The sequence below is a fragment of the Embiotoca jacksoni genome, unplaced genomic scaffold (assembly GCF_022577435.1).
Source record: "Embiotoca jacksoni isolate LCO1_2020_lvr unplaced genomic scaffold, fEmbJac1.0.p SCAF_5, whole genome shotgun sequence".
NCBI classification, from domain to species: domain Eukaryota; kingdom Metazoa; phylum Chordata; class Actinopteri; family Embiotocidae; genus Embiotoca; species Embiotoca jacksoni.
In genome coordinates, this window is record NW_027185403.1 from 12740555 (window position 1) to 12760247 (window position 19693).

The 19693-nt window shown below is 41.6% G+C and overlaps 4 protein-coding genes across 5 annotated transcripts; 1 reads left to right on the forward strand and 3 right to left on the reverse strand.

The window, feature by feature from the left end:
* Positions 1 to 4317, reverse strand: LOC138211303 (uncharacterized). Its single transcript, XM_069171077.1, has 9 exons — positions 4263 to 4317; positions 3414 to 3527; positions 1647 to 3320; positions 1447 to 1546; positions 1206 to 1354; positions 995 to 1107; positions 813 to 902; positions 593 to 715; positions 1 to 489 (listed from the first exon to the last, which is right to left on the reverse strand). The coding sequence occupies exons 1-9, from the start codon at positions 4315 to 4317 to the stop codon at positions 310 to 312; spliced, it is 2598 nt and encodes an 865-aa protein (XP_069027178.1). The 3' UTR covers positions 1 to 309.
* Positions 4318 to 4419: 102 nt separating this feature from the next.
* On the forward strand, positions 4420 to 7354 carry LOC138211263 (glutamine amidotransferase-like class 1 domain-containing protein 3, mitochondrial). Its single transcript, XM_069171019.1, has 6 exons — positions 4420 to 4467; positions 5270 to 5410; positions 6125 to 6237; positions 6437 to 6608; positions 6723 to 6924; positions 7019 to 7354. Exons 3-6 carry the CDS (start codon positions 6130 to 6132, stop codon positions 7212 to 7214), a joined length of 678 nt encoding a protein of 225 aa, XP_069027120.1. The 5' UTR covers positions 4420 to 4467; positions 5270 to 5410; positions 6125 to 6129; the 3' UTR covers positions 7215 to 7354.
* A 2007-nt stretch (positions 7355 to 9361) lies between these two features.
* On the reverse strand, positions 9362 to 11035 carry LOC138211638 (L-threonyl-[L-threonyl-carrier protein] 4-chlorinase). Its single transcript, XM_069171610.1, has 6 exons — positions 10902 to 11035; positions 10407 to 10668; positions 10231 to 10322; positions 9898 to 10037; positions 9701 to 9805; positions 9362 to 9594 (listed from the first exon to the last, which is right to left on the reverse strand). Exons 1-6 carry the CDS (start codon positions 11029 to 11031, stop codon positions 9508 to 9510), a joined length of 816 nt encoding a protein of 271 aa, XP_069027711.1. The 5' UTR covers positions 11032 to 11035; the 3' UTR covers positions 9362 to 9507.
* Positions 11036 to 12980: 1945 nt separating this feature from the next.
* On the reverse strand, positions 12981 to 19459 carry LOC138211637 (TNFAIP3-interacting protein 1). Of its 2 annotated transcripts, none has more exons than XM_069171609.1 (7): positions 19228 to 19459; positions 15332 to 15477; positions 14782 to 14925; positions 14441 to 14569; positions 14072 to 14320; positions 13691 to 13816; positions 12981 to 13205 (listed from the first exon to the last, which is right to left on the reverse strand). In XM_069171609.1, exons 1-7 carry the CDS (start codon positions 19367 to 19369, stop codon positions 12981 to 12983), a joined length of 1161 nt encoding a protein of 386 aa, XP_069027710.1. In that variant the 5' UTR covers positions 19370 to 19459. The 2 variants fall into 2 exon arrangements, with proteins under 2 accessions (XP_069027710.1, XP_069027709.1); XM_069171608.1 differs by having other exon boundaries at positions 15332 to 15482.
* Between the last annotated feature and the right edge of the window lie 234 nt (positions 19460 to 19693).

The window sequence follows — 19693 nt, forward strand, 5'->3', positions numbered from 1 at the left end:
TCATATATTTAAACTGATACAATATCCAGAAACAAGTTCAGATCATATAAATACGAATTACATTCAGTACAAAACATTAATTAAAATACAAGTAACTGAGTGCATTAGAGTCTGTGTGCATATAATATATGCATCTTTGAAATTGATCTTCTTGTTGGATTGTCCTTGTTGATATCTCATGCCTCCTCAAACAACAATTTAACATCTACTACATGTTCATTAGCTATTCATGTATATCAGACTTTATGTTACACCAGGCAGCATTTTTAAACAGTGTAAATACTCCGAATCATTTCTCACGATTAGATTTTATTCCGGTGAAACAGTAGATGGAGTTGAGCTTCCAGATCCTCTTCCTGACTCTGCTTTGCTGTCCTCTCCTGAACTTAACTCTCCTTGTATGTCAGGTATATGCAGATCATATTCAAAAGCAGGATTCGTCTGCCCCTGTATGTGCCGCTTCTGAACCTCCTCAAAGATCTGGAGAACCTTGAAAGCAGACAAACAAAAACAGCAGGTATTAGTATGGGCAAACACCAAATCACAACTGCTTACTGAGATAAACAGAACCAGAGGGGGCTATTTATTTTACCTTGGATTTAGGAATGAGACCCACTCTGAAGAAACCAATATGTCCCGTTTCAATCTTGGTGCAGTCAACCACAGTGGATGCAATGTTCTCTGGGGAGGGTCCATCACATAACACTCCATCCACCTAACCAACCCAATGCACATGTAGTTCAGAGAAAAACAAAAACACCAGTTCCTCTTGTATATATATAAAAAAAAAAAAACTAAATTATTGTTAATACCTTGTCTCCCAGTTTGGCGAAAACTTGGTTATGGTGAGTTGTGTCTGCCTCGCCTGTAGGGTTGGCTGAGGTTACTGCAATGGGCCCCACCTGCAATAATTTACAAATAGTTAACCGAAGGCTTTGCAAACTGATTTTCAAAAATTTTAAGGCATGCAGTGATTAATATTCGTGGCTCTTACCAGATTAATGAGATGTGTAGCTACAGAACAGTCAGGGTTTCTGATTGCAATGCTTTGTGGAGTCCCGATGTGTTTGGCAGCATCTCCCAAACCAAAGGTGTCCATCCAGGGTCCTGTGTGACACAAGGAACATATATGATGCTCATAAAACCCCCACCAAGCAAAGGTCACACAAACAGAGTCTTACACATGCAAATAGAGAAAGACCCACCTCTGGGTATAACCATGCTGATGGAGGACGGCCACGCAGCCTCCATGAAGTCCAGGAGCAGCGGGCTCAGCAAGTGTCGAACAGGCTCCAGCTGCTTGATGGAGGAGATCCACATGGACATGGGCCGGTCCTGCGCCTGCTTCTTCACCCTGAGGCCAAACACAGCAGTTAGAAAGTAATGGGGGTGAGAAAGTAATTAATAAATGCAGACCAAAGGAAGATGCATGAAAATGAAAATCACTTGTAAGCTTTGACCACAGCGTTTGGCCTGTTGCAGGCTGCCACCAGCACATAGACGGTGTCAGTAGGCATTCCACATATGCCACCATTTTTCATGATTTCTTAAGAAAGGAAGACAAGACAAATAAAAACTCAAATCAAGTACGTAAACAACTGCTTATTTCAGAAAACTAGCGTGATTGTCTTTTTTCTTTATCTCACCTGCAATCTGCTGGACAGATGTGGCCTTGCGGGCTGGCACATGTGGACAGATATCTGCTCCTCCCCCGACCCCGCTCAGCTTGACTAAAGGTTTTCCTAAGGGGATTTGGGGGGACTGGAAGGTGCTGTTGAAAATGTGCGCCAGGAAACAATAGAAACTGACGAGACCAAATATGATGGTGACTCCTATGTCGTAACCGTAAGGAAGCGCGTCTACTGTATCCAGCAGGAAGCTGATGAGTATGAGCTGGAAGGTGAGTGCATAGACAAACCAGGCAGCATTTAGAAACAGAGCTGCAGCAGTCACTAAACAGTTAAACAGCATGAAGCTAATGATCCCAACAGCCAGATTAAAGCCTCTGGTTTCACCATACAAGCCGCCGTATCGTGTCAACCCCCACACTGCCCACATCACCCCGTAGAGAATAAAAACTGTGCTCTCAAAGCTTTTACCCCGAGCGAAAGCTACTGAACCGCAGAGCAGCTGCAGAGCCCCACCAGCCATCAGCACCCAGGGCAGAACCAACACGGACAGAGGATTTCTGGCACCAACCGTGGCTGTGATGGCGAAAGCAGCCAGCACACTGCATGCATGGCCCAACACCTCTGCATCTGCATACTTAGAGTAGCCCAGGTGAGGTGTGTGCAGCTCTTCATTGTGTGCTCTGAGAGTGAGACTCTTCATCCGGGTTACTACAGCTTTGAAATAGCCCTTCCCTGTGGGTATCACAGTACTGGAGACCATATTGAATGTGGTAATTAAAAGCATGCCAGCAGAAACTACAAATATAGCTGCCTGTACACCCTGAGTGCCTCCTTGAAAGAAGCCTTGAGGCTGGGCTGCAATGGCAATACAATAAGCTGCAAAGAATAACTGGTAGAGGCCTTCTAGCATGCTCTTCTGACAGCTGAACAGAGCCACAATGCAGAAAAGCACAGAGAGGACTGCAGGGAAGGGAACCGGGGAGAAGGGCTGAATGGAGTAAAATGATAAGAGAGCAGTGTAACCCTCTGCAAACTTCAGCAGGGCTGTAAAACCACAGAAAGTGGCAGCTAGCGTGTCCATAGCTCGATAAAAGAGAACACACATGCCAAGCTGGAACACTGCAGCTGTCCAAAGCCAGGGGACATGACCGACAAAGAGCTGTGGGACCACACCTAACAGAGGACAGGCTAATACAGAGGCAGATAACAAGTTCATCACCAAACATACAGACACTGCATCACCACAGCCCTGATTCTGCTCTGTTTTCAATGCTGTCTTCCTCACGACTGTTCCTGGAAGCTCCAATTTACTGCGAGTGATCGTGGACAGTAGACGTCCAAAACCAAAGTAAACACACACCAGACAGACAAGGAGATAGTTAGCAGCTGTGGCAGACTGACCAAAACCTGCAGCTGACAGACCAGCGATTTGATGGGCACATGCTAAAGAAATGCCGACAGATATAAGAAAGAGAACAGATTTCTTTACTACAACTGCAACGCCTCCTATGATGAACAGGGCTAAAGTAAATGCTGCCAGGCCGGGGACCAGAGAGGATCTGAGCTCTGTGGGCTGCAGCACCCTCTGCCCTTCCAGGATGTACACCAGACCTGAGCCACACCACAGAGCAGAGACAGTCAGGCACAGAGTGGAAAACAGCTGGGCGTGGGACAGACTGCGATAGACACCTAGCAGAGAAACAGCGCAGGGTCAGGAGACTCATAAACAGGAAGACAATTAGAATCTGTAGAAACTCATTCCATAGTTAAATCAAAACCAACCTGCATAAGCTACAAGGGCTGCAATGAGGAGGAGAAGAATCCCCAGTGCAGTATGAGGGATGAAGTCTTTCTCAGGAGAGCTGGCATAGTTGTTCACTAAAAGCAGGAGAGAACCTATAGGTAGAAAAAGAAACCTTTATCCTGAGCTGCTGCTGGCTACTAACCAAAACAAAGACAACCATGTCATTTTATATATATTTCTTAATGAGAATAAAGTTTTGTTTTTTTCCCAAAACAAATAGCAAGAGACAGAAGTACTAATTAAAAGCACAACTGAGACAATTCCCTGTTTTAACTACAACATACCTCACATGATCACATATTCTATATGTTGCTAATTATTCTTTTAATACAAATAACTGTATCATTGTGATTGTTTGTTATTTGAATAAAGGGGAGTGGGGGGGGGGCGTTTCTAATTGAGGGGGCGGGACCTATGTAACAGGCTGTCTCATGTTTACTGTTTGCATTGGAGACGATGTGTCCCCTCAGGGACTGCAACTCCAGCCTCTGGTCAATTGAGCGAGTACGAAAAATAAAGAGAGAATCCGTAGGCTGAACGTGATGTCTTGCCTCCCGACTCCACTTATTATATTATTATAAGTGCCCCGTTACACGAACCCAGGACGCTCGGTCACAATACAAATAGTGCTGTTTTCTGATATTAGTGGTTGGCTCCGTGTTTTAGGTTCGTAAAATTTACATGACACACTTTCGCGATTCACAAAAAGTTAATGACAAAAATCACAGGAAATTTGGCGTATGGCTGACTGGTAGCCTGCACCGCCAACAATGTGAGGAAGAAAATAAAGGTAAGTCAGTCAAAGTAAGTAGAGAATAAAGACTTACCGCCAGCGATGCCCAGGATTCCCACGGACACACGCAGTGAGTGTTGTTGAGCCATGACAGAAGTGATTTTCTGACAACTTGAGGCTGGAATTTATACAACTGCATGTGACGTCAGTACACAGCAGGAGAAACCCGCGAGGCGACGCTGCAGCTCACCGGGAAATAAGAGACCCGTCCCAGCTGCGAGAGACTGCAGGCTGATACTGTAAGTGCTATTGTGTCTGTAATCTAAAGAGTCAGTCCGGCGGTATTATAGGTAAATTATGCACAGCCATACAAAGTAGCCTTTATATATATATATATATATATATATATATAAAAAGTAAATAGCGAGATACATTTTTTTTAATCGTTTTTTTTTTTTTAAAGGAAAACAAGCATGCATACAGAGCCAGTATAGTGCGTTATGCATACAAATATCACCACAAACCACATCTACAGAGGACAAGCAGAAAACAAAAACAAGGGGGATATAACAGAGACAGAGCATCAAATATTGTATAGCCTATATTCTGCATGATATACAGTATATCACTAACAAAGATGTTCTTGTATTACATAAAACCTGATTGAATTATTTATTCTATAGTGTTCTAACAACGTTCTGTGTTTAAAATTAAGTGTTTGCAGCGAGTTTGTTTTGCATCAACTGTTTTCACTAAAATGCACAAAACGATGAGACTGTATTCATACCTAATCTGATTATTTTTTTTCAGTAAACCTTTATGCCTTTACCTATATTTCAAAAATTAAAGCAAGTAAATGAATTTGACACTGAATAGTATTTCTCTGTAAAGTAGTCGTTGACTTAGTTAAACATCAACACAGTTTTATATTCATCTGAAAGCAAATATTGAGCAGAATGATTCAGCATTTTCTCTCCAAGGCTAACCTGACAGGTATTCTTGGTACCTACATGATGTCATCATTTTAGATGAACAGGGTGTGGGAGGAGACGGAAGAGGTAGACAGGTATTCCTGGTACCTACATGATGTCATCATTTTAGATGAACAAGGTGTGGGAGGAGACGGAAGATGTAGGCAGATCTATAAAGAGTCCGCTTCACAGCTCAGCCATCACACGTCTACCGAAGAGCTCGATTACGCGCTGTGTCCAACCAGGCTACCGACAACAATACCTGTTAAAGGTGAGAAAATCTATTCACATTGTCTTTACTTCTGCTGTCTAAATGAATGCTTTTCTCCACATGATGGAATCCAATTCAGCAGTGCAAAATGACCGAGGAAAATGGTGACGTTCTAAAGTAGTGTTTGATTCAACTTCACGTGTTTACTGAATAAAGCTGTGTCATGCACCGCAGACTCCAACCTCTTCCTGGAACTTGTCTTTACTGGTGTCAGCGCTGTTACCTGGCACCAGCAGCACTCCTGGGACTCACGTCTCGCTTGGCTATGTAAATGTTTTATGAGAACATGTAACAGGTGGCTCAGGAGCTGCGCTCAGCTATTCTAATGCACTCAGATGCCTCCTGACTCCTTTCGACGCGAAGGAGTAGCGCCTCAACTCCCAAGTTCCCTCCTGATGTCCGAGCTCCTTACCCTCTCTCTAAGGCTGAGCCCGGCCACTCTACGGAGGAAACTCATTTCGGCCGCTTGGAGCCGTGACCTCGTTCTTTCGGTCACGACCCAGAGATCGTGACCATCGGTGAGGGTCGGAACATAGATCGCCCGGTAAACTGAAACACCGACACGGTCCGGTGCGGCGCCTGTTGTACTGCCTCCTTCGCTTGGGGCAGGCACTCCGTCCCCACCTGGAGGGAGCAATCCACCGGTTTCCGGCAGAATATACACGTATTTAAAAACTAGATATACATGTATTTTTGTGTGTGTGTGTTTCATAGTAACAATGGCAAAGCGTGTCGCAGTCATTCTGTCAGGCTGTGGAGTCTATGACGGCACAGAGATACACGAGGCGTCCGCTATCCTCGTCCACCTGAGTCGTGCCGGAGCAAAAGTAAGGGCGAGAAAAAGTGTTATGATGCATTTACCTGTGTTCAACATCTGGATCCAGACACATCTAAAAGTACTTTGCAACTTTTACATCTATAACACACGACCTTAGTAGCAACTTAAAAAAAAAAATGGTACCACAATCCTTAGATACACAGGCTCATTTGAAATAGAAGGTTTAACATGTTCGTGTTTGATTTCAGGTGAAGATGTTTGCTCTGAATACAGATCAGATGCATGTTGTAAATCACTGTGAGGGGAAACCTACAGAGGAGAAGAGAAACATCCTGCAGGAAAGTGCCCGTATTGCCAGGGGCGATGTGACTGATCTGGCCAAGTTAGATGTCTCGGCGTTTGATGTTGCCATCATCCCAGGTGAGACTGACTTTGCCATCAAGGAACACTAGAGTAAAATATATGACATTTCTTTCTGTTTGGTCATCGCTACTTTTGTGATATTGTCTATGAATCCTGTTATTTTTCATTAAGGGGGCTTTGGTGTGGCTAAGAACCTGAGTGACTGGGCAGTGAAGAACAAGGACTTCACCATCCAGCCACTTATCGTGAAGCTCATCAAGGATTTCCACAAAGCTGGAAAGCCGCTGGGCATGTGCTGCATCGCTCCCATCCTGGCTGCTAAAATCCTGCCCGGCTGTGAGCTCACCATGGGGGAGGACAAGGAGTGTGAGAAGTGTGTGAAATAGTATATAATCATCATCAGATGTTTATGGATACAAAATAATATCAGTTCATGTTTAAAACATTTCTTTTCTTTTTGTCTTCAGGTGGCCGTATGCTAAGACAACAGATTTTGTGAAGGAGATGGGCTGCAAACATGTGAACAAAACTGTGGAGGAAGCTCACGTTGATGTCAAGAATAAGCTGGTTACCAGCTGTGCCTTCATGTGCAACGCTCCCTTTCATCAAGTGTTTGATGGAATTGGTGTCATGGTTAAAGAGACACTCAAACTGGCCAAGTGATCTTTACAAAATAAATGTTTGTATTTATTTACTCAGAATTTTCATGCAACCACTGTGTTCAATATCAAGTTATCCTTTTTTTTTTTTTTCATTCATCTAATGTTTTGTGAATGGCTCGAGATTCTTAATAAAGGATCTTAACAAATTCCAACTTTGTAATTCTTTTTCCTTTAAACAAAAAAACAATGGCAATCAATAATAACAAACAATTTACAACCTAAATCCTGTGATATGTTTTGAAACATACATAAATGTTACTTTATATTGTTTGGACCGAACATGGAAGAGACCGCAGATGATTGCTCTGTGTTTAAATGTCTGTTCCACACCCAGGGAGCGATCCAAGAGCTCCTTGACTGATCACAAGCTGCTAGGACAAGAATGAGATGGACAGTTGTATGCAAACGTTTGGGCATCGCTGGGAAATTTATATCTAGCAGGGCTTAATTTGTCCCTGGGTTAGATAAACTTTGACATTTTGTCTGTAGCCTTTCTATTCTACCAAATCCTGGTGTGGTTTATTATTTTTTTTATAGTTTAAATGACTAACTCTGGAACAGAATTAGTTAGAAGTTTAAATAATATCAAAAACCTGTGAAATTACTGCATGTCCACTAACACACAAAGTTGTAGTTTTTAGTATAATTTAAACTTTAAGTCCTTCTTTTGCACAGGAACATGAAAGCCTTGTGTATAGTTGCAAGAAAAAACACGTGTTTGTGTCCTGAGTGTTTTACATCTTGATTTTAGGGGTTATATACTAAGGGGTTATATCCATAAAAGCTCTTTCTGGTGATGATTTAGTAAGAATTTAAATAAAGGTTACTAAATTGCGTGTTCTTTCCCCCCCAAAAAATGTGCACCCGCTTTGCGGCTGATTTACTGAGAGTAATTGCGTCATTGAAATCAGGTGCAAATCGCTGTATTTAAATGAGGGGTTTCCGTGTGTTAAAGCAGGGGTCCCCAACCGCCGGCCCATAGACCAGTGGACCAGTATCGGGCTGCACAGAAAGAATAAAAAACTTTATTTTTTATTTTTTATTTACATTAGCCTGCATGGTATTTTATTTTGAAAAATGCTTACTTCCGTCCACGCCTCTTTCTGTCGTTGTCTCAGTTTTTTTCATGCACCGACAAGCCCACAAGTTAACCCGAGCAAAAATGAGCAAAAAAACTAACGTGTTTGGAGAGGTTCCTTGAAAAGGGGGAACGACCGAATGACGAGACAATAGAAAACTCCAACACCACCAACAAAAAGAAAGCTAAGAAAATACCAAGAGTCCTACTTAAATTACGGGTTCATCGCAACAGGTGATTCACATTCTCCAAGCCCGCTCTGTATAATATGTGGCGACCGGCTACCTAATTGTGTTTTGTTTTGTTGGTCCAGCTCTTTCTGGTGATGAGCAGGTGACTTTTCATTCAGTGCCTCGCGAGTGCTCCGGAACCTTATGAAGTGACCTGTGAATTCTGCGGGACACATCCTGACCCGGGACAGCACACCTTGAATGACGGGAGTGGAGTAGTTTCCCCGCGTCTCCTTCTCACCACAATAAGAGCAGCCGTCTCTCCAGATTTGCGCATCTGATTAACACGCTCCTTCAGTCGTACTAAACTACACACGCAATCACTTCTCCTGTTTCTACTTTCAGGTTTAGTAAATATCATTGCGGGTGCTAAATTGTTCTATTTGCATTTTCCCTCCCAGTATTTTGCACCTTCAAGCAGAAACACCCAATATCACATATGCATGCAGGCAAACACGCAAAATGGACAACCTGTGTTAAATTGTACATTTGAAATATTAATAAATCTGCTTGGACATTTTTTTTTGCGGGTGGTGTGGAGTTTGCACGTGATTTTACACACGCAAACCTTTAGTAAATCAGGCCCTATGTGTATTCGTTTTTGGAATAGTTGTAAACATGTTTATGTCCATACTATAACACTTCAGTGATTTACCTTCAGTTCAGCTGTTTTTAAGTCCTTATGTGAAATGTAGGTAAAAAAGGATGACAGAATAAAATCATTCAGTGCTGTTTGTATGGTCACTTGTATTAACATTTTTTTTTTAAAAGCTTGATGAAACGGTCCAGTTAAATCTGTATATGGAACAATACGATATCCACAATGAAACAACATTTTATTAATTCATAATTTATTCACAGTTGAGACATTTCAGTAGTTATTTTTGTGTTAGATTATATTGAATGGAAATGTGCTCTGCTTATGAAATATTCCTGTAAAGTGTAAAAGCAGCTGTTCTTGCAGGTAGGAAAACTCCAGTAAGAATTCATGTGCTGTTGTTGGAGAAGTGATTGAACTGGTCCATTCCACAGGCCAACATTGTGGCGTGAAATTTCCTGGGTCGATCAGGATCCTAACACAAAAACAGAAAAAAAAATAAAAATAAAAAAGTAAGCTCGGTACACAATGCAAGTCTGACACTGAAATTATGAACTGAACAGAAAATATAATTGTCTCACCTGTATTGGGAACGCACAGGTGGGAACATAACGGATCACAAACCCACAGCGCCGCCTCTGTGATGTATTGGCATCACTCGCATGGACAAGGAGTCCATCATGAATCTGTTAAAACAGTCATAATTCATTCCACTCATATTGTCTTCAGACCTATTTATAACATTACCGTTCACGTATAACATAAAAAGTAAACTCACAGACATCTGTCCAGCTAACAGAGGACAAAACACAGCTTCCCCCCCCTGTACCAGCTCCTCTGGGATCTCCTGGTTGACTGACAGCATGTTTCCAGGACGGGTGGCTTGGCGATGAGGCAACATGCCGGAGCAGTGGCTACCTGCAGGGACAAAGTTCAAGTCTGTGAGGCTGTGTGTTGATTTAAATTTGTGCTTTATTAGACATTCATATGCATCAAAGACCCCATAGTGGTTGGTGGGAGTCTAGAACATTTTCTGATGGCTTTGATTTAGCTGAGGTTGAACCAGGACTGTGCTCTCAGGCAGAAAGTTGCATCAAAGCAGCTTAGATACCTGGGATGACCTGAAGGGCGCCATTTTCCTTTAGTGAGTCATCCAGAGCAAGCCACACAGAGAGAACAGGCCCACCAGCAATACCCCAATACCTGTGAACAAAACCATTACAGTTAGACAAAACAAAACAAAGCAAAGCAAAACAAGACAGTGTTTTCTCAGTAAGTATGATTTACCTCATATCCTGGTGCCAGGCCACATATGGAAGTCCATTCTTTCCAGCATTCCCAGCAGGTTCGGTTTCAATTTGTTCATTCTCCTGGATATAGGCTGGTTTGAGTGTCGGGTATTTACAGATGAAGCGGGAGTCCAGCAGGATGACGTCAGGGCCCAGTATGGCTTTGACCACCTGCAGAATACGAGGGTGTGTGGTCAGGCCCATCACCCACGGATACTGAAGGTGACTGTTGTGGAGGCTGTACTGAGTGTATTCTTCACCTGGAGATACAAACAAATACATCATACACCCATTCTCTATCATAAAATCCAACACTGAAGGCTCATCATATGTGGAATAAAGTACAGGTTGGACACACTATCTTTAAGATATATGTATTTGTGATGAAATTAGCTCTTATCAGTTATTTTCACTCTGCTCCCAGTGCTCCTCCTTTCTCTGACTATCTCTCTCCTTTTATTGCCCTTCCCTCAGACCTCTGTGTGCTTCTTACCAAATTCATTCTCCAACTCCAAAAAGGCCTGTTTAGCCTCCCTCAGCTCTGTCTCATCCAAGACAGGCAAAGGTGAGAGGAAGCCCTGCTGGTTGTAGCTCTCCTGCAGTTTGGCTGTGGATGTAGTCATCTTTGTTTGACTGTTTCACGGCTGGCGCTTTAGGCTTTCTGCTTCCAGAATGTATAAGGTAGAGCCTGTTTGTGGTGGTGGAGGAGGTGAAAGTAAAGATTAAAGATGGCAAAATTCCATGCTAGCATTATATGTTTACCTACATCTGGTTTTCAAGACAATTTGAACTGAAGCTGTTCATAGATCCATAAAAATAAATGATTTCCTGCCCATCAGGGCTGATGGGAAAAACACAAATACTGAATACCACCTTATTCCTCCTGTTCCAAGACTAATGTAACCCCACAGACCACCTCATTACCTGTCTGAATCAAGTTTATTTTGAATGTTAAGAGACAGACTCTTTTTATATGTGGACTGAAACAGATTTAGAAAATAACTCTCCCACTCTTGTTAAAGTGGACCCAGCAAACACGACTGCAAACTATCCTGCACTAGGCTGGCAGGGATGCAAAACTGATTTCAAGCCTTTTAAATTAAAAGAAACATATATAATATGATAAAATGTGTAGAAAATAACATCTTTAAAATGCCCAATTATTGCAGCCTTTCTGGTGTTTGTTTATGTAAAATCATCTGCAGAGTAACCCTATCTGTCTGTATTAACAATAACTATTGCAGTAAATGGTTGGTTGTCTCCATACCTTTGTGATGTTCAGTCTTCTCTTTGTCCCTCTGTGAATCTGGACTCTGGATGCTGTCACACTGCTCTGTGGCAGAGATTATATACTGCACGGTACACTTTTGGGAAATTCTGCTTCAGCATTTTAATATTCCTCCGAATGCTAAAATTAAATCAGATGACCTCACAGTGTCATGTGATCAAGGTGTGGAGGGCCGTTCAAAGAGTAACACAAAACCTTCTCTTTTTAGGAGGTCCCCACCCAACTTGTGTTATTTCCACTCACTGAGCTAATGACTCATTTCACCACCAGGAAACAAACACTATAATTTGAGGCTGTTTTTGGTGCCTCAAATAATAACTAACATAACTGTCAGCTTCCTTTTGGGAAAAGCTGTGAGATTTTAGTCTTGGGATTCAGAAACAGCAGCGTTTACATTTTAACTTCACAGTGAAACATGTGATGCTTCCTCCTGGTGCCCTAATGTCTGTAGGTTGTTACCAAGTTGCTGACATTGTGTATATATGTGTGTCAATCAATCAATAAATTAACTTATTAAATTAACAAAAATTAAAACACATTAATTGATTGTTATTGATTGTTTTTGTGAAATACCCTTTCTTGGTTTTGTTATTTGCTTTAATAAAAAGACAGATTAAACAATCTTTTACAGTCTGTTACAGGAACATTGTAAATAAACAGAAAAAAATTACTTACAGAGGAAATCCCCTGATCATCTGGGGCTGAACTATGTTCTGTTGTAATCTGTGTCAGTAGTTTCAGTTGAGATGATAACCGGGTAACCAGGAAAGAGCCACAGTAAATCTTCCTCTAGAGACAGAGAAAACATTAACTCAGTCCAGTCAAGTGTTACCTCCTTAACTGAATGATGCCATTGTGCACAGATTGTATTGTATAATTTACTGCTGGGTACTTTTATACTTTTAGAGAATAAATAATTTACTGTCAAAATACTTTAAATTGATGAACAACTCTGTGGCTCCTCTGTTATGGAATTGTTTTTATGGTTTACTATACAAATCAGAGTAAACAAAAAAAGAGTGTAACTACAGGAAAATATATATTTCAGAAAGAGATATATTAGATATATTAAATATATGTAGGTACCAACCTACACACATTGGCAATTATTATTGTTGGAGAGCTAAAATCGCATAGAGTCAGATTTTACTTCCTCTCCAATGATGCTACGTTGCGTTTCTAGATGAAATTGAGTTTGTGACACATTTAGCGTCTCTTATTTTACCAGGCTGAGACTGAGCTTTATTTTTTGTGTATAATCATGGTTTTCTCTGCCTTTCAGCCTCAGTCTGACTCTTTGTCCCTGTTCTGGTGTTTAGGGCAGAGTGGGTGGTGCTGCTGTCTTTTCTCTCCACTTTGTGTCCTCTTGTCGCCCCCTGGCAGCGGCTGCTCGTTATTGCAGCGGTGGACGAGCACGGGCTCCTTGTTTGCAGGCGTTTTCTGTAACAGTCGCTGCAGCATCTGTTTGTCAGACCGCTCCCGTCTGAAGTCATCCTCGTAAACCTTGAGCTGTAGCAATGTCAGAAACACAGACGGCAGAATCAGAAAAATGCATGAGATTGTAGTGACAAGCATGTCTCTAAGAGATTCAGGGAGCAGCTTGAAATGGATTCATCCCCATGCTGTGTCAAAACAGATTATAAATCCTATATTATAAAATGTGGAGCATTGAAAACCACACATAAAGTCCATTGAGGAATTTTCTTCAGGTTAAATTGGGATTTACTTCAGATTATACATACAATACAGATGTCAATGCATTACCTATAAACTCCATATGTAACCAAAACATGATCCTAAAGTCTCCATAACCGACACGATAAACAAAGTAATCAAGCAGTGCATGTGTTTTCATTTAGCTCATACATCATTTGTTGGGTTTGGAACAAGACTAGTTTAACAATGTGTTTCATAATCTATGCTTAAGTGAGTAAGTATGAATGTGTTTGTGTTTTGGTGTGTATTTAGTATGTTGCCATGTGTACAGACACTACCTGTTCTTGCAGTAGTGCCATCTGTTGGCGCATCTCCTCCCTCTTCTTCCTCAGCCTTCGGTTCTCCTGCAGTGTGTGCTTGTGGTCGTTGTGCTCTGTCTGATAGTCGGCTTCATAAATCTCAGTCTGTTGACACAAGACATCAATATGGCAGTCAGCCAGCATCAAAGCCATATCTTGTGATCTGCAGCTACTTCTCGATATTGTGATATTTTGAAGAGCACAGAGCCGCCACTTGGTGGTGCAGTTCACCGTGTCTTTCAAGTCGTTAAAGCATTAAGCAAATCTTTCCCTGGCAACAGTGAGTTGACATCAGTTCTGTTCTCTTCACATTAGAGATGGAAACATTTTTTTGATGCAGTGCTGAAAAGAGCAGCCCACCTGACATCTTAGTGCATCCAGCTGCTCCTTTAAATCATGCACTTCTTGCTTGGAGTCTCCCAGCGCTCCCAGCGGGGCTCTGCTGCTCTGGCTCTTTCCCTGCCACCCTGCCTCTGGGCTGGAGGGCTCTGGGAAAAAGGAGGATGAGGGGTTGTATCCAGAGACATGGCTGCCTGACAGGCCGGGACCTCCTGTGGGATTACTGGTGGGACACGACACAGGACTGCGTATCGCAGCACTAAAGCTGCCCTTCAGTGAAAAGAGAGGACAAAGTGACGTGCGACATTCATGTCATAGAGCAGAGAACATTGAAAGAAATAAAGATGTAGAAAGTGTTCAGGCACACAGATCGACTGACAGGAGGTCTACCTGTTTGGCAGGTGTGCAGTCTCTCTCTGGGTGCTGCATCCTGCTCTCGAGCAACCTGATATATTCATGCAGCTTCTGGTTCTTCTTCAACTCTTGCATCAATGCCTGCTCATAGTACTCCTTTGCACTCTGCAATCACAAATACAGGAATAAAAATCACACCAGTGAACAGCATTTTTTTTTTTCAGCTTTTATCTTTGGCTATCCAAACCAGCCAGAAGATAACCTAAAGTTTTCAGGAAATTCCCCATATAATTTTCATACACCTACTTCTTATATGCAATAAACTTGGGGTTGTGTGGGTTGTGTGAGTGCTTGAAGTATCGTGCTGTGTTGTTTACTTGTTGATGTTCCACTTTGAGGAGCAGTCTGCTGTTTAGCTGTTTGATGGCGTTGTTCTCCAGCTCCAGTGCCTCCAGTCTGTGCTGCAGACCCAGTGTGGTACTGCGGTACACCTGGTCCCACTCTTCATTCAGCTTCATCAGCTGTGACATACCATCATCATCGTCACATAATAATCATCACTGCCAATGCCTTCACTGCAGCAATCAATAGCATCATTCCCTTCATTACTGCTGTCATTGGCTGTCTGTCCTCACAACAACGTGGGCCTCAGGAAGACATTTTACTCCTCAAAATTTCTAAATGCATTATAGCTACATCAGCTGAGAGAATCATTTTCCCTGGTCTGATTTTTATAAAGCAGCATTTAATTAAAGAAAGCAAGGGTGGTATAATTGTGAAAAATGTAAATTAAATGATCGTTCACAGCTTTGCAGCAGTTTTCACACAACGCCCACAGTCCTCTTGTTTTCAGAAATGTAACTCCCAACATCAGCAATAAAATGTGGACCTCTAGAAAATCTGCACTGGTTTAAGGTGACGTTGTACCTCTTTGTTGACTCTGCGGAGCTCAGTGTTCTTGTTGAGCAGCAGCAGTTTCTCCTGATCAGTGGAGGTAACTGTCAAACTCTCAGTGATCAGAGTGACCTGCTCCTCTGTGGACAGCAGTCTGTCACCCACGGGGCTCACAGCCTCTGTCCTGAACACACGCATACACACACACACACACACACACACACACACACACACACACACACACACACACACACACACACACATGAATACACACATACAGAGCGGATATGTGCCATAAATAAAGTCATTATGAAGAACATCAGTGGAGGATTTCCATTAATAAGCAAACACATGTATGCACAAAAGAGCGTCAGGGTACTTTTGAACACCCACTCGCATAGAGTGCACTTACAGAGAATCGAATAGGAGCTATTATGCACACCCACGAACACACACATGCACAGTCACATTATGCACTCAAGGTATTCACACACACACACACACACACACACACACACACACACACACACACACACACACACACACACACACACACACACACACACACACACACACACACAGTGAATATTTCTCTGTATCTGCTCTCCTAGCCAATCAAAGTATTTGCGTATTGATGGCCAGTGGAAACAATGGGGGTGATGATCCCTGGAAAATGTTGATTTCTATTGAAGCACTTACAGAAAAGACAAATATTTACAAGGATTAATTAGCCAAACTAGCCGGCTCTGTTGCTAAGCTTGGACTAAAAGAAATAGCTGACAGGGAGGCAGCAGAGAGGGGTCCCGGGGGAATCTGCTCATGGAGGAACACACATCTCTGCATGTAGCCCCCAGGGCTTCTTCACACAAACATACTGCTGGACTGATGTAACCTTGCAGAGCTAAGTACAACAAAGAATCACAAACTGCGATCACCTCTCATCCCCCTTAAGGCTAAACTCCTCCGCAAACACATGCTTTCATCCACTTACGTACAGTGTCCTGCTATGTGAAAACCTGCGTTACACAATTTCAGAGAGCAGCGTTGTCAGGTCAAGGCACTACAAATAGGAACATGTAAGTCTATTTAACACCAAAATGACACGTAAGAAGTTATATTTTGCAGGTTTAACCGAGAGGATTTTATGTACAACAAATATTCCTCTTGTAAATGTTGTAAATGCGATGCAATCTGTCCAAACATTTTACTGTTGTATGATAACATTGTTCTGTCTGGTTCTGCTGTGTAGGATCAAGGAAAATTTTTATTCTTGATCTCTTAGGATTATAAAAATAGTTTGACATTTTGTGATATATGCTCATTTGCTTTCTTGTCAAAAATGAGCTGAGATTTTTGTTGTCACTCTCATGTCTGAAGCAGCAGGTTACCTTATTTTAGCATAAACAACAAAACAATAAAAACCTTTAGGTTTACGGTTATTACCACCATAGACTCTGGGTCTGAAAAAATGAGGCCTATGTGAAAGTGCCTTGAACTGCAATACCACTGAGGGCCAATAGGGGTTGGCTCCAAAAGGTTTCTGGCTCCATAGACTCCTATTCAAATGATGTCATTAAATACAAGTTAAATACATTCAATCAAGTCATTATGGTGTTGTTTGCTAAAGTCACTCCTACTTATTCGTTTTCTGGCGGTCCATTTGAAAATAATCCCGTCATTAATTTGATATTAGGCCTCAAGAAGGAATATTTTGGGGGGCAAGTCTGTTGGATTTTTCAGGTCGGTGGTGCTGTCATGTTTCAGTCATCAGTGGACGGGGCATAGTGTCCTTGGGTTCGCAATCAGATTGAGTCAGATCTATGAAGGTATTTTTGTGTTTTTATTATGCAAGCATAAAAACAGTTTTAAAAGCAAATTTCTTGCACTGAAATAAAAAAATCAAGTTTGTAAGTAAAAATATGAGCTGAGAATAAAATTATTTGTGTTACAAACAAATCTGCTCTTACAGTTTTATTAGTTTTGGTCACAGAATTTAGAATGCTGCTTATAAAACTAGAATTTTTGGCTGCAAATTGAAAACCTTCACTCTCAAGTCAAACACCTACGAGTTGAGTTGGATCCCTACACATACGGGTGTGCTCTGAATAATATTTCTGGGTAACAACAATCACCGGCTTACATATAATATTGTTATCATTCTATTGATTATTTTTTCATGTTTGGTTTTGTCTTGCTTTTTGTCATATTTCCTGTTTTTCAAAGTTTAGACAAACAAGATAAAAGGCTGGTAGGCTTGTTACCTTTGGACAGAGCCAGGGTAACTGTTGCCCTTTGTTTCATGTCTTTGTGCTAAACTTAGCTAACCAGCTGCTGGCTGTAACTCAATATTTTATATATACATGAGCGTTATCAGTCTTCCTATCTAACTCATGGCAAGAAAGTGAATTTGTATATTTTTCAAAATGTTGAACTATGTTTTCTTATAAAAGCTTCTCAAAGCCCCTTCATGATGTGAAATACATGTCGCTTACAAAGCTCCAAACAAGGGCATTTTCCTTATTCCCTGAAAAGGTGACATTTTCAGAAAATATACTATCCTAAAGCAAGGTCATGTTCTCCACACAACACATTGCTTTTTCAAAAGATACACTGCAGTTCACGTGAAACCCACATGGCCTTATCAGATAACCAAAAATGGTTATTACATAAAAGAAAAGTTCAGTAAGAGTCAAACTATTTGTTTAAATCTGCAGTCTGCACCATCTGTCATCCCTCTGGGTTCAACAAGGCAGGAAAGGGCTTTAGTGAAGGCTGTTTATGGCCACTAATAGATGAATCATCTGCAGTAAACCACCAGCTCTGCAGTTTGGGGAATGTAGGATGAGGGTAGAAGCTGAACTGAAACCAAATTGAATGAAACGGAGCCTAATTTTAGTGGCCAGAATGGCATTAAATGCTAACACACCCCATGTCCACAACGTCGTCTTGGTAAGTCAGCACTGTGTATTCAGCCTTCCTGTTGGGACCATAAACTATGCTCTATGTCCCCCTCATCCAGAGCCTTTTCTTTTTCAGCTTTTCTGACCCAGTTTTACTAAGTTTTCAATTATATGCCGTCTTGGCAGGACAGCAAAACACCAACGCTTTTCACAGCAATATGGTAATTCATTGTCGTGGCATATGATAAAGGTGAAAATAATATCTTTCCTTCTTGCTGGTGGCAACCCTCACAAATATCACTCATGCCTGTATGTGTAACTGGCCAATGGCCCCTGAACACAGGACACTGTGTGGAGGTTCACTATTTCAACATGGTTATTTTAAGACAGAATAATCATTTCGGTAAGTAGTGTGGTCATGGCATTTAGAGTGTGCCCACATTAAGAACCACAACTATTAATCACTTAAATATAAAGGAGAGAACTGGAGAATACAAATGTTATTTCAGGTTGATGACTTGACATTACATAATGGTATTTTATTAGCAGTTTTACAACATGATGGAGTCATTCCTGTGAAACAATGAAGTGAGGCGTACTTTTTTATGACCTCATGGAAAACTCCAGTCACTCTTTATTCCTCCTCTCACTGAGCTCAACTTCTTCATTAAAGCATCTCTACAAACATGATCAGAGAAAGAGTTGATCTGTAACGTGGGTTTCAAACACTTTTTATATCATAGATTACAGTTCATGACCACAGAATTGTAAAGCTTAAACCTAACTATCCTTCATAAAGCCTCGATGAGTCTTTAACTGTTTATCTGATGAAGCAAAAAGATGTGGGTGAACACAACTACAGCAACCCCTGTACAAAATACGACAAATCCTTCCAATAAATACCACCTTAGCAGAACAAAATTTACTTCGATAAATAGAATTTATGCTTGCAGTTAGCAGATTGTTATTTGACAGGTGTTCCTGTTTTTGTGCCCACTCTATATATGTAGAAATGTGGCACACACATACCATAATGCCTCAGTTGATTTTTGTTCCTGTTGGCCCTGAGGCGAGCTGCCGTTGCTCTGAAGTGAAGTGTCTTTCTGTCTTCCTGCTGCTGCTGATGAGAATGATAACAATGAGGAGGATGACAGAGACAGCACATCTCCATCCATGGCTGATCACTTTTTCAAATCTTCATAAAGTCGTTCACAAAGTTGCTCTTCGTTAAGTCCCCCCTCAGCATGTGGTAGAAAGTAAACAGAGATGTCAGTATTGATACGTAGCAAAAGAGGAAGTATCCGAGACCAAGAGGCACATGACACGAAGAATAGGAAGTGACACAAACAAGCTGTTACAGCTTTATGATGAAGAGGTCCTGTCCCTCTGCGGTTAGATGTTTAAAGTATCATATCGCACACTGTGTGATCATATGGCATTCAAAATGTGTAGTATATATGTGTGTGTGTGTGTGTGTGTGTGTGTGTGTGTGTGT

Coding starts and splice junctions, on each gene's coding strand:
- LOC138211303 (XM_069171077.1), bottom strand. CDS start 4,317: ATGGCTCAACAACACTCACTGCGTGTGTCCGTGGGAATCCTGGGCATC. Junction 3,528..4,262: donor AATCCTGGGCATCGCTGGCG/GTAAGTCTTTAT, acceptor TTCTACCTATAG/GTTCTCTCCTGCTTTTAGTG. Junction 716..812: donor TCGCCAAACTGGGAGACAAG/GTATTAACAATA, acceptor TGGGTTGGTTAG/GTGGATGGAGTGTTATGTGA.
- LOC138211263 (XM_069171019.1), top strand. CDS start 6,130: ATGGCAAAGCGTGTCGCAGTCATTCTGTCAGGCTGTGGAGTCTATGAC. Junction 6,238..6,436: donor TGAGTCGTGCCGGAGCAAAA/GTAAGGGCGAGA, acceptor GTTTGATTTCAG/GTGAAGATGTTTGCTCTGAA. Junction 6,609..6,722: donor TGATGTTGCCATCATCCCAG/GTGAGACTGACT, acceptor TTTTTCATTAAG/GGGGCTTTGGTGTGGCTAAG.
- LOC138211638 (XM_069171610.1), bottom strand. CDS start 11,031: ATGACTACATCCACAGCCAAACTGCAGGAGAGCTACAACCAGCAGGGC. Junction 10,038..10,230: donor CGCCCTTCAGGTCATCCCAG/GTATCTAAGCTG, acceptor TTGTCCCTGCAG/GTAGCCACTGCTCCGGCATG. Junction 9,595..9,700: donor CCTGTGCGTTCCCAATACAG/GTGAGACAATTA, acceptor TTTTTGTGTTAG/GATCCTGATCGACCCAGGAA.
- LOC138211637 (XM_069171608.1), bottom strand. CDS start 19,373: ATGGATGGAGATGTGCTGTCTCTGTCATCCTCCTCATTGTTATCATTC. Junction 14,570..14,781: donor TCAAAGTGGAACATCAACAA/GTAAACAACACA, acceptor TTGTGATTGCAG/AGTGCAAAGGAGTACTATGA. Junction 14,321..14,440: donor ACTGCACACCTGCCAAACAG/GTAGACCTCCTG, acceptor TTTTCACTGAAG/GGCAGCTTTAGTGCTGCGAT.